At 40.7% G+C, this 13,731-nt stretch overlaps 1 protein-coding gene across 2 annotated transcripts in view; it reads left to right on the forward strand.

Annotated features, from left to right (window-relative positions):
- The window catches only part of PLXNC1 (plexin C1), an 83,999-nt gene that overhangs the window by 31,042 nt on the left and 39,226 nt on the right, over nucleotides 1-13,731 (forward strand). For both annotated transcript variants that reach the window (XM_075933330.1, XM_075933333.1), the window contains exons 6-9: nucleotides 3,252-3,411; nucleotides 7,812-7,872; nucleotides 9,717-9,816; nucleotides 9,936-10,019. In XM_075933330.1, coding sequence (XP_075789445.1) covers nucleotides 3,252-3,411; nucleotides 7,812-7,872; nucleotides 9,717-9,816; nucleotides 9,936-10,019 — 405 coding nt within the window. The remainder of the gene's footprint in view (nucleotides 1-3,251; nucleotides 3,412-7,811; nucleotides 7,873-9,716; nucleotides 9,817-9,935; nucleotides 10,020-13,731) is intronic.

Consider the following 13,731-nt stretch of genomic DNA (forward strand, 5'->3'; position numbering starts at 1 on the left):
AAAGCGCATGGTACCATATATATGTTTTGTTAGTCTATAAAGTGCTACCAGACCATTTGTTGTTTTTTAAGTTTATCCTATACAGACTAACTCGGCTACTCCCTGTAGTTTCTTCTTTTGGACACTGCACAACATGAAGCAGCACCTGTCATCTCAAACCTGACAAATATATTGGAGACTCTTATCTGGGTGAATTTATAGATACGATAGAGGGTTCCCTTCTACTGCTTTGCTTCTCTGCCAGGAGATAGGTCATAAGGTCTTACTTTATTGTGCTGATTCAGTTCCTCATTATGCTGACCAAGAGAGTGATTAAGTTATACAGTATTGTGATTTTATCACTTACATTATCCAGTGAGTGTCTATGAAACATGGCTACCCCTCTGAAACTTATGAAATATTCATTAACTGGGTACCAAGTTTTATAAGAAGTCTAAAAACACTTGCAGCACATGAATGCAAACTCAAACATGACCTTTGAGACCATGACACTAATGTTTGCAAAAACATTGAGATGAAAATGAATAGAGAAAAAAAAATCACAGGATCCTAGGAATGAGAAATAGAATAAATTTACAGGTGGAAGCCCATAGAGAACTCAGTAGGGATGAAATCAGTAAGATTCTATAAAAATTACTCTAAACGACCTACATAATTATTAATTATTATTAACAGGGCTCAACGATTGCGGCAAAAACCTCTCGCTAGCCCCACAATGCACATGCGCCAGACCTACACTGTGCATGCGCAAACTGCCGGTGAAAGGGGCAACCAGCTGAAATCTACTCGCCATGGGCGAGTAGATAAGCGTATTTGTCAGACCCTGATTATTAATTATATATTATTATTAATATATAATTCTAATGTCTAGCTTTTGCACAGTGCTTTTTGTCAGTAGATCTGAGGCTATGCCTAAACTACAGGCTTCTTGCACAATCTTCCAAAAAAACTTCTTGTGAAAGAGAGCGTCCACACTGCAAAAGTGCATCGAAAAAGCGATGTGCTTTTTCGAAAGATAGGTTCCAGACTGCCTGGACACTATCTCGCATATAAATAGTGATGGCTATAGACAGAATAGCTACCAGGGCATTTACTCTATCCTCTTCTTTTGAAAAAAACTCCCTCTTTCCCTGTCAACACACACCTTTTTGCAAAAGAGCGCTTTCATAAAAAGGCATTCTTCCTTGTAGAATGAGGATTACCAATACTGGAAAAACCCCTCTGTTCTTTCAATTTACTTGTGAAAGAATGCAGTTGCAGTGTGGACTTGCTTCAAGTTTTGTCAGAAAAATGGCCGTTTTCCTGACAAAACTCTGTAGTGTAGACATACCCTGAGTGCTTTACAAAAGTGGTAAGTATTGTTATTCCCTTGCATGGAAACTGTGACAGAGAGAAGTGAAGTCACTTGCCCAAGATCACCAGCAAGTCCCAGCCCAGTGTTCTATGCACTATGATAGGATAGAATTCTATAGGATCTGGAAAAGTATCCTCCTGTTAGGGGAAAAAGTATGTTGTGGGTTCTGATTTTATATATGAATATTGATGCGACTTTCACACCTTCTTTGGTAGATCTTTAGAATTTTTTTCTGGTGTTCAGTCTTAACTTTCTCCCTTTATATTGTTATATTCCCTGTACCATTTAAATAGTTCTGCCTCTTTTTGTGGATTGAATCATAAATCCTTGGAATCTGGTATCATGTCCCCCAGCTTAGTTGTTTCTTTGCCAGTCTATTCATTTTTATCTCTGTTAACCTTTCCTCTTACATCAGTCACTCCAGTAGCATGGTTGATTTTGCTTCTCTCTTCTTAATTCCTCCATTTCTGTGACCTATTTCTATCAATAATAGGGTGTGTCTACACTGCACTGTTATTCCAGAAAAACAATACTAGCGTCCATACAGCTATTGTGTTATTTCAAAACAAAATTGAAATAATGGAGGGCTTTTTCCAACATTGTTAAACCTCATTTCATGAGGAATAATTCCTCTTCCTTTTGGAAGAGGGTATGTGTGGATGCTCCACTGCTGCTATGTCGAAATAGCTCCTCACCAAGGCCATTCTAAGTTATTCCTCCTCAGTTCCTCCTGGGGCTCTAAATCAAGATAGCACATCCACATTAGGGGAGCCTGCCTCGGACTAATTTTGAGGCTTTCCTGTAGTGTGGATGCTCTTTTTCAAAATATGCTATTCCGGAAGATATCTTCTGGATTAGCTTTTTCCAAAATAAGCTTGCATGTAGACGTACCCTAAGAAAAAGATCAAAATATGTTTGCTAAACACTCTGGCTATGTCTACACTGCCTGTTTTTTGTGGAAGAGGAAATGCAAATGGAGCACATATTTACATATCTCGTGCTCTCATTTGCATATCTTCTTCCAGTCCTTTTTGCGGAAGAAGTTTTGCGATAACAAGCCCTATGTAGATGGGGCCACTTGTCGAAAAAAAAACCCTTTTGCTCAAGAGCCTGTAAACCTCATTTTTGAGGAGTATGGGATCTTTCGAAAAAGGGGTTTTATTTCAAAGATGGCGCTTTCACTTTTGAAATACCCTTTTTCGAAAGACTGCTGTGATGTGATTATGCAAATAAAGTGCAGGATATTTAAATTCCCGCTTCATTTGCACTTTTGATTTGCCTAATTTACATCCCTCTTTCGACAGAGGGATGTAGGTTAGCCATACCCTATCTGTTCACTACAAGTATTGCTTTGAGTGTTCACTTTTTAAGCTATGTGATTGACCACTTAATTTGCATGATATCCATTTGGTTCTTGATTGCATGAGCTAACATTAATTAAATTACTTCCACCAAATTCAGTACAAAACAGATTGTGTTGTAATTAAATGCATTTTGGATATAGATCCAAAATTAATTTTCTATGAACATTTGTATAGACCTGCACAGATGTTTGTGAAAGGGAAATCTAAAAGAGCATAATATGGTCAAAACAGAATTCAGTTAAACACTTGTCAAAACAATAACAAATAATTTTGCTCCTTATTCACACATCTCTGATAATAACATTTCAGAAGGGTAATAGCTCTCATCAACATCATTTTTTGTATCCTTCCCTGCTTTGATAGACCTCTGATGAACCTGTCTGCTTCTGACATGCTAGGATGTGTGGTTCTTGTTTGGTTTTTTTGTTTTTGGTTTTGGTTTTTTGCACTTTATATAATTTGAACTTGTGTGAAGGTAGGAAGGCAATTTAATAAATACTGCAAGTAATCAGTTGTATTTTTACTTATTTTAGATCGTTGTGACAGCAGTTGGAGATGTTTCAACACACTCCATAAACCACCTAGTTTGTATTGTGAAAAATATAAAAACAAACCAAGTGCTTTGTAAGAAGGAAAAGCCACAAATCATGAACTGTTCATGTGAGCTAAATAATGCAGCCTTAAGTGAGACCGGTATGTTTGTGTAGCATCCTTATCATTCATTATTCTTTACTGCTGTTTAAAGCTAACTGTGAATACATGACCAGAGAGCAGAAATGAAGCTCGTACATTGTATTCAGGATTTTTATATGAAAAACACTTGATTCTTATTTTGGCAAGTAATTTGAACATATTAGGGTGTATTTGATCATTTTCTTGTTATTAACGTGTAACCCTGTACTGAAGATGTTACAGCTTCCCTTCTGTGCCAATCTGCAGAGAATTGAGTTGTATCAGCTGCCATCTCCTAAGTCTTGACTCCTTAGCTCAGGTTGTACTAGTTCAGTTTTTTTAGCTCTGGAAGTCCTTGGTGCAGCCCCTGCTATGGCGGATAGCTGTCATCAGACATACATTCATGATTATACTTGCTTTGGGCTCAATTCTGTCCTATTGACTTTAATCTGAATTAAACTGAAGGCAGGGTTGATTTTGTCTATACTTATGAAATGTGTGGTGAAAACCCACTCATAAAAACTCTTAACTTTTTATTGGAAAACAGCTTTGGAGGCTACTGGCAAAAGATGTTGAAAACTAATGTGAATTAGTGGTTAAGAATCAAATTCTGATCTCACGTGGGAGAGAAAAAATTGTCTTTTACTACTCTTATCGTGTAAAATGAGAGAAAAATGAGTATGCATATCTGAATTATAGTTTAACATTAGTAAACATTTTCGGACTGGTTTAACTGCTTGTAGGAAACAAGTGTTTTAATACATGTCCAGTACATTTATCACCTGTAGATTATAGAAAAAAACAGGGTTAAATAGTGAATAATTATAAAGAATAATTTATTTGACAATTTTTTCCCTCTGTGTGTTTATAAATTGCCTGCAAATGACAATGAATTGACTGTGAACAAATCTGTTATTGATTTCATTCATTATTTATTGCATCATTCTGCAGTAATGCTTAGTCCATGGCTTTGTTCACAAGCACTTAGTTCTGAGTATTAGAAATCTGAATAATTCTGCTAGAGTATATAGGTCCTGTGGAATGTTTCCTGACAAGATGAGTGTAAGTCTTAGAATGAGGCTGCGAATTATTACAGGTTTGAAATTCACTTTCTGGAATTCAGGATTCAGTCCCAAGATAGTTCAGAAGGTAATCTATGAAACCTGTTTCTGTTCAGTTAGTAACATTTTTTTCCTGTACAATTTTCATGGATCTGTGTGGATACATATGGATCTTTTAAAGATCTGTTTCATCGGGTTTTTTTATTCCACTAGAAACTATTGGTGGAAACAAAAAAGAGCGCTCTAAAACAAATGAAAGGCAAAGGTGCAGTCATATGAGTCAACACAAAAATAAAACATCTTTAAATAGTACTGAGAGTTTGATAAAAACGTGAGATAAGGAAGTTTAAAGTAGCTGCTCTAACTCCAGCATTAACTTTTTCTCTTTTCTTAGGCATTGTAGCCTTAGAGATGCATAGATCAGATCCTCACTTGTAAAGGGATAAATGAAACCTCCGCTTTAATTTATGAACATTTTTTATTTTATTGTGGACTCCAACCCCACAAAGAGCTCTGTACAGATGGAGTTGTGTTCCTTTGTAAATACATATTCATGGACTTTTAAAAATACAAGTACTGTCATAAATATATTAGGAACTTTTATAATGCTTATTATTGACCCACTCCCATGAGCCATAAGTTTCAGAGGGGTAGCAATGTTATTCTGTAATTGAAAAAACTTAAAACAACAACAAATAGTCCTGCAGCACCTTAGAGATTAACAAAAAACATAGATGGTTTCATGAGCTTTTGAGGGCACAGCTCACTTCTTCTTCCCATGAGCTATGTTAGCACAGTAAGGGTATGTCTACACTACCCCGCTAGTTCGAACTAGCGGGGTAATGTATGCATACCGCACTTGCTAATGAAGCCCGGGATTTGAATTTCCCGGGCTTCATTAGCATAAGCGGGGAGCCGCCATTTTTAAATCCCCGCTGCTTCGAACCCCGTGTAGCGCGGCTACACGGGGCTCGAACTAGGTAGTTCGGACTAGAGTGCCTATTCCGAACTACCGGTACACCTCGTTTCACGAGGAGTACCGGTAGTTCGGAATAGGACCCTAGTCCGAACTACCTAGTTCGAGCCCCGTGTAGCCGCGCTACACGGGGTTCGAAGCAGCGGGGATTTAAAAATGGCGGCTCCCCGCTTATGCTAATGAAGCCCGGGAAATTCAAATCCCGGGCTTCATTAGCAAGTGCGGTATGCATACATTACCCCGCTAGTTCGAACTAGCGGGGTAGTGTAGACATACCCTAGTAGAATTTGTCACTTTTTCCTCTCTTTTTTCTGGGGGAAGTTTCTGTTGCTTAGTTTGTGTTTGTATAATTCCTCACACAAAAGGGGCCCTGAACTCAACTAGAGCCCGTAGGTGCCACTGCCGTGTTACTAGTTATGACTCCTGCTACAGAGCAGTTACTAATAAACCATGAGTGTGGCAAATATGTTGAAAAGTACACATTACTTGGTATTACATTGCCCTCACCTTGAGAGACAGGGCCTTTGAGAGACTCCTGTGATCTTCTGACCTGGGAAAATGTTATGAAAACAACTACAGGTTGAACCTTTCTAGTCCACTACTCTCTGGTCCAACAACATCCGTGGTCCAGCATAATTTTAGGTCCATTTGTCCAGAGGCATAGCGAAGGTGTTATGTGTCCTTCCTTCCCCCCCCCCCCCGCCCCATCACATGGCAGGGCCCCAAACCTGGCACACAGCTGAGCCCAAGACTGTATCGTGTCTTCCCTCCGGTCTGGGGCTAGGCCTAGCATGCACTAACCCACCAACAGAAATGGAGGACGGTTGAGCTGGGGGCAGAGAAGCGGGGAAGAGGCTCCAGCTGGCGGTAGCAGGTGGAGGAGGAGCAGGCAATCCGAGGGATGACACGGGGAGCAGAAGGGACTAAATTGGCATCCCCTAGAGTGGCACCCAGGAGCAACTCTCCCCCCTCACCCTGCCTTCCCTCGCTATGCCACGAGGTTAAGATGTGGCATTTGTCATGGATGTGGCCAAGTTTCCCACAATTCCACAAAGTTTATTTCAGTCTACCAGTCCTGGTTCTCAGTATTCTGTACTGTTCTTTAGCTCTAATTTATCACTAAATGTCTTCTAAGAGCTCAGTAAGCAGTGGAAGTATTGGTAATGCTGCTACACAGTATTGACCATCTGTGGTTCAGCAGATTCTCTGGTTCAGCACCAGTCAAGTCCCCAGGATGCCAGACTAGAGGGCTATGTCTAGACTGCGCCTGTTTTGTGCAAAAAATATGCAAATGAGGCAAGGGTTGGAATATCGCCATGCCTCATTTGCATAATTAATGAGACTCTGTTTTTGTGCAAGAGGCTTTTACGCAGGAGACGTTCTTCCTGAAAAAATGCGGAAGTTTTGCACAAAAAGGAGCCCTGTAGATGGCTCCTTTTTGCTCAAAAGCCTCTTGAGTCAAAACAGAGCCTCATTTACATATTTCTTGTGCCAAACGGGTGCAGTGTAGACATAGCCGAGAAGTTCAACTTGTATTACTCAATGCAATCTGATGCATTCAAAAAGCAGATTGTTCTTCTTGCACTCAATCCAGCTCATCCTGAGACTAACAGCTGTTTTTCCACAGCCAGGTGTAAAAGTACTTTGTTTTTTGTAGTTTAAAGAAATTCCACCAGAAGCAGCAAAATATCTTTCCTTAATTATTTCCCTTCCCTCCATTCAAGCAGTTATCAATGAATGGTGAATTATGACCAATTAAAGACAGAACTATGTAGCACTTTAAAGATTAACAAGATGGTTTATTAGGTGATGAGCTTTTGTGGGCCAGACGAAAGTGGGTCTGAGGAAGTGGGTCTGGCCCACGAAAGCTCATCACCTAATAAACACAGTCTGTAGAGGGGGTTGAAACCAGCACAGTCTGTAGAGGGGGTTGAAACCAGAGTGAGACCAAGTATTGGTTGTGAAGAGAACCACCTGTCTGGTGGTTAAAGCACAAGATTGGAAGTTGGGAAACGCTGATTTTGCTACAGACATATTATGTAAGCTTGGGGAAGTCAGTTTCTCTGTGGGAGTTGCCTCATCTGTTAGCATGAAGGTAATATTGCCTTTCTACCTCACAGGATTGATGTCAAGCTTAAATCAGGAAAGTGTGAAGTGCTTTGAGAATTTTGGATGGAAGGTGCTGTAGAAAAACAAAATGTTGTTATATAAAACAAAAGTGTGTGTGTTAGAGGAAAGGAGGGGGAAAGAGAAGACGAACATACCAATCAGGATGCAGCTTGTTGTAATTGGCTGCTAAGATTGTCAATGAATATTCAGTTATTTTTTTGTAGAAAGGTAACCAGCATACATCTAATATAGATAATTCTTTTCATCTATTCCAGCTGTTGAAGTGACATTCATCTTTGATTCTTGGAATTTGTCAGAAACATTCCAGTTGAAAAAGTAAGAATTTATTTTCTAAGTATGTTTGTGAAGGGCTGCATATCTGTGGTGTGTTCATCTTATTATTCTAAGTGTTTAAAAAGGGAGATACTTTACCAGAGGCCAAGAAATCCCCTTGTCTTTTTCCTCCCCTCTCTTTTGTGGCTTTATAAAGTTGCTTTCACGTTGTGTCTGTTTTAAGAAATATCTCTTTTTATCATTTGAGCTTATAAGACCCTGGCAGCTATTGAAGAGTTGTTACAACAATGCTAAATCCCACTGAAATAATAAAGGCTGTCACTTGGAAATCAGCAGACATTTTGCCTGTGTAAGGACTAAGGGCCATGTAGTTCCCTCCTGTGGTCTAACATGAATGGACGGAGACAAAAGATCCAGAAAAGTGTGTGAAGTTCATCTTATGGAGTTTGCTTCTAAGAGGGATGCCATTTGATGGGATGTTAACAACAGAAAGTAACACTTAATGAAATAATAGTAATATCGAAACCTGAGGAGCACTTATATGTACACAACCATTGTTTAGGAACATATGTATTCTGTGCCCATTTTGCACTGAGAACTCATGGGCTTTGTCTACACTGCAGGGGTATTGCACAAGAAGTTTTTTGCAGAAGAGATCTTCCGCAAAAAACTTCTTGCGCAAAAGTGCATCCATACCTCAAAAGTGCATGGCAAAAGCAATGTGCTTTTGCGCAAGACAGCGTCCACACTGCATGGACGTTCTTGCACAAGAATGGCCATCAAAGCACCTGTGCTTTTTGTGATAGACTCTTTTTGTGCAAGAAATCCCTGTGGAGTGTCCACACACACCTTTTTGGGCAAGAGATGTAGCGCAAAAAGGAGTTATTTCTCGTGGGGCAAAAGCCCTCTGTCCTGCCCATTTACTGTTTGTTTGGGTTTTTTTGAGCAAAAACGTGCTTGAGGTGTGGACGCTCTGCCAGTTTTTGCGCAAAAACCTTGTAGTGTAGATATAGTCTTACTGAAAGCAGTAGGAGTTACTCACACAGGATGTGGGTATATTATGAACAAGATTATATATATATGTGACAGGGTTGCCTGTGATAGCAGGGGACTGGATTTAATGATGCAAGGCAGTCCCTTTCAGTTTTATGTCCAGTGTTCCTGTACTTCTTAATTAACACTTTTTTCTCTTTTCTGACTGTAATAAACATCAGAATAGTCAGACTGGCATATGTGCTGGCTAACTATGGTATTCCATTTTGGAGCCTACCCCTCTCCTGTGGAGGAGTTAAATGATGAACACTTATGAAGACATTCACACTCTGCCTTGTTCCAGGAACAGCCTCTCATTTCTGGAGGATGGATAATTCTCTGATACTGGCCCTTACCTGTGATAGCTGGTATATTGATGTGGGATAGGGGAGGAGGAAACCTGTGCCCTTCCTGCCCGTAAGGAACTTCAAAAGGCTACAGCTAAATGCAACCCAACATTTTCTCTTTCCTTCACATTTCTCATAAATCTCACTCTCAACTGCTGAGCTATGATTCTGTTAATCACTTAGCATGCCCTCAAAATGAGAAAACTATCTGGTAAGGAAGTTCCCTGCAATCTAAGGGCCAGATTCCAATCAACATTGATTGGGTAAACTGGGATATGGAGGAGTTGCAGGGAGCCTCTCTTCATTCTCCTTGGTGGGTAGAATGCTGGACCTATGGAGATTATAATGTAAGTGTTTTGCTCGTTTTAATATAGTTTACAGATTCACAGTGTTGTTAGGTTTGTACTTCTTTGCATAACTTGAAATTTTATGTTCACAAATGTATTTCTTAACCTATTTGCTTGATCCCTATATTTGATGCAAACTATCTGTTTTATATATTGCCAGTTGCCAAAAATGTATCTACACCGGTAATTGCACCTTGTGTACAGTAAAGCATCTCTCTCCCTTTGCTGCCTGTAAGCCTGATGATTCTGGGCAAGATCAGGTACAATGCTTTGGATTTACAGAACATAACATTTTCTGTGGTACCTTTTTTTTTAAAAATTTGAGCAAATGTACGTTTCATATTCGTTTTAATGTGACAGAATGTTTTGAATTTTTCAGGATGATTGTCATGGGTTTGACAAACAAGGGAATGTGCCAGCCACCACTGATTTCCCAATGGAAGCTACTACACAGATGTCAAAGGTTAGCTGCCATTTTGAGACTGATTTAAATGATGCACAAATTGCCCACATTGATCGGGGAGAAAGCTCATATAAAAGGAGAAAAAGGTTGGAAGGAAGGCAAGGGTAGTTATAATTAATTGGGTATAGAATTATTGCACGAGTTTGTTGATTATTATTTGTATTTATATTAAATAGCACTGAGTGGCTCCAGTGAGGATTCAGTCTCCTCCCTGTTATTGTGTTGTAAATATACCTAGAATGAGTGAGTATTTCACTTAAACAGCATGCAACGTACCTAGACAAAGGGGAGTTGGAAGTATGACCAGATGTATTCTACAAATAGTGAAGTGAGATCAAAAAGAGATCAAATGATCTGTGCAAAGTCACACAAGGATTCTGTGACAGAACCGGAAACTAGTGGCCTAAATACCTTAACCACAAGATCGTTCTCGCTTTCTTGATGGCTCAAAACAAAATGTTTGATAAATTTCAATAATCTCAGTTAGTGCTACTTATCTTAGCTACCAGTGGTCTGGTGATTTGCTGTAGGCAAACAGAATATTATTATCTACTTGGTTTCTCATTTTCTACGAGTTAGGATGGCTGCAATAAATAGATGCTAAGGGGGAATATAGCATTCTTGTCTTTACTTCTCTGATATGTCTGCCTAATTCCTTACACAATAAAATGAGTTACCCTCTCAGTCCAGCTGCAATGCTTGATGTTAATATTTTGAACAAAATATTATTACTTTTGTTTTTCAAACAGGAAAATGGGACTGTAGTATGTGCACTTCTGAACATTACTACTGCAGAATTGATGTGTGCATAGAATGCTAACACTCCAGAGAGAAAAGAGCAAGCTCCTCTATGCCTTGTTTCCAAGTGCATTAATTTGCCCCACATGCCTTATCTTGGAGACACAGTTATGGACAAAGCTGTTGAAGCATTAAAAGCCATAGAAAGGCAGATAGTGTTTTAAACTCAGAGCATTCAAGGGCTTTAAAAATGCAGTTGAGATCTTGCTTTTTCTTATCCTGAAGTTCTGACATTTTTATTTTGTCTTTAGAACTCTAGGGTCAAATAATAGTTGGACTTGCACACAGTGTTCCCTCTAATTGTTTGCATCAGGGGTAGAATAATTTTTGTTACATGCACCAAGGAATGTGCAGATGTGTACCACCAGTAGAAACACACGCTGCCGGCTGTGGGATCTCTGTTAATCAGCTGGGCGGCATTTGAATCTCTCCTGCGTGGCTGCCCAACTGCTCAGCTTACAGGGAACACTGCTTGCATAGAAGCTCTAGAAAGGAGGATCGGTCACCTGAAAACCTCTACCCATTGTTGATCCATACAGGACACGGTCATAATTTGGCTGCAGGGCACTGGGCTGCAAGGGTAGAGTAAGGATGGCTAGTACTTCTCTGAAAGGTATCTAGTGAGCTGAGGGAGGGAACTGTGCCTATGAACTAGCTGGTCTATAATGGGGCAATGTTGTCTACACCTTCCAAGTTGCAATAAAAGCCTTTTTCCCAGGATGCTTCCCTCAGCACTAGTTGAGATGATATGCCATTTGGATTAGAGTGGGCCAGGTAACCACTGGTGTAAATCGGAGTAACTCCATCAAAATCTGTGACCATGTGCAGATTTACACCGGCTAAAGATATGGCCTAACATCTCCAAGTCCTGCGGCTCTGACCGCAAGCTCCCTTTCTTTATATATCTTTCTGAGCATTTATACTACATTTATCAGTGCGGTAGCTGTGTGCCTTACAAATGTTTTAAAATGTCACATGTTTCTTTTCTGTTCTCCCTGTTATTGGTGGCAATTTCTCATTCAGCCACATTGAAGAAATGAGTTTTGCATGTTCAAGTGGGGAATATAGCTGTGGTGCTGTGATGCAGAAGTGTGTGATCTAGACATTGGCTGGCTGCTGACACATCTGCCTCTCCCACAGTCATGAGATCATAGTTTCATTGTTCCTAAGGAACTCAGGTGTTGTGGGCAGTCAGCAGTCACGTAGCAAGACAGTTGCCCAAGTATCTTGGGTCAGCACTGGTCAGAGCTCTGAATATCAGCACTAAAACTTTGATTTTGTGTTCAGTGAGGAAGCTAATGCCATTTAGCCCAGGAAAAGCATTTTTTGCAGTGAAACTTTAAGCATCTTTCTGTTGATTATTTCTTATTAACAAGTAGATATCATTTAAATTAAGTACCCAACATGCCTCTACTATGAGCTCCTTTTCGTTGCTGAACTTGTACCCTCTTTCGTATATGTTGGCAGTAAAATGAAGCTTAGAACAGGGGTGAGGAACCTAAGGCCTGGCGGCCTAATGCAATCCCTGGCTTGCCTGGATCTGGCCCCTGAGGCTCCAGGGCAGCCTTCGCTGGTGCTCCTGGACACCTTCCCTCCTCCAATCCCTCTCCCCTCCCACACACACACACCCAGGCTCTGGTGTGTGAGGGGAATGTGGAGAATGTCTTTCTCCTTTTCCGTTGGGGGCTGTCTCAGTGAGGGTTTTTTTGTTTGTTTGGTTGGTTGGTTTTTTTTGTTGCTTCTCATTTGTGTGCAGCCCTCAATTGATTTTTCAGTGGGCCATTGGTCCCTGACTCTGCCACCCCCCCCTCCAAAAAAAAAATCTGTTCCTCATCCCTAGCTTAGAGCAATCCTCCTTGCTAATGGGACTTGTTACTCTGTTCTGTGAATGACCTTTTATGGTGCTCTGGCAAGGTGAAGGATCTCACTGGGATGGAAATGACCCCCTGAGGTTGTTCCCTGTGAAGAGGGCCTTCCTAGCCAAGGCAGAGCTGGCATAAGAGCTTTACACTCGCTCGGCTTCCACTCCCAGGTGTAGAGTGTTGGTTGTTGACATGTTGCGGGTATGCCAGGATCTACTGCTCTGTAATTCTTCTCTGCTTCCCAGGGCTTGTAGGGGACCCAGGTATTCAGGGTGGAAATTAAAGCACCCCTGAAACTGTTGTCTTACTTTAGAGGTGAGACAGGCCTGTGTTGAAGACCCTAAATATGGGATGTGTCATAGCTTTAAAGCACCAGAGGTTCCCTGCCTCCCATCCTCTGATGTACACACAGTTCAGGAACAGAGTGATGGAGAATAAGGCCCTGCATTATATTTAAAGGTAGAAGTCAGTGTTTAAAAGGTGACTATTCTAAGTGCTTTAAAATCCATGACTCGTGGCTTCATCTATTTCCTGAATAATGAGACTCAAATTGATCAGAGGAAAGCAAGTTGCTGGCTCATTGGGTCCCAGGTTTTCTGATACACATCCACTGCTTTTCCCCCCAACATGAGCTGTTCATGTCATTTTCAGATTCAGACTTTGTAGAGGCAACAAAGGCAGGCAAGAGAGTGCATTCTGTGGCCAAGGACCTAGTGAGAAGAAGACCCTTGGCACTGCTCCTGACACAGCCTAGGGCTGTGGTGTCTAACCAGTTCTGAAGCAGTAGCCACTATAGTGCTACTGTAGCAAACTAGCCACACTCAACCAGCCAAATAGCCACTTGTGGCTAGCGGCTAGCGTATTGGACACTACGGCCTGAGGGAATGCAGTGCTGTAATGAGGAATACCTGACACCACCTGTACACATCTCCTTCTACACAGTAATGTTTATGCCAGCCTGCCCCAACTAATCACATAACCATTCATCACGGCTACCCATGACACAGTGCATATAGCTGGAGTTCAGGCAGGTAAATGCTGCAATTCAAATC

The sequence above is a fragment of the Pelodiscus sinensis genome, chromosome 1, assembly GCF_049634645.1.
Source record: "Pelodiscus sinensis isolate JC-2024 chromosome 1, ASM4963464v1, whole genome shotgun sequence".
NCBI classification, from domain to species: domain Eukaryota; kingdom Metazoa; phylum Chordata; order Testudines; family Trionychidae; genus Pelodiscus; species Pelodiscus sinensis.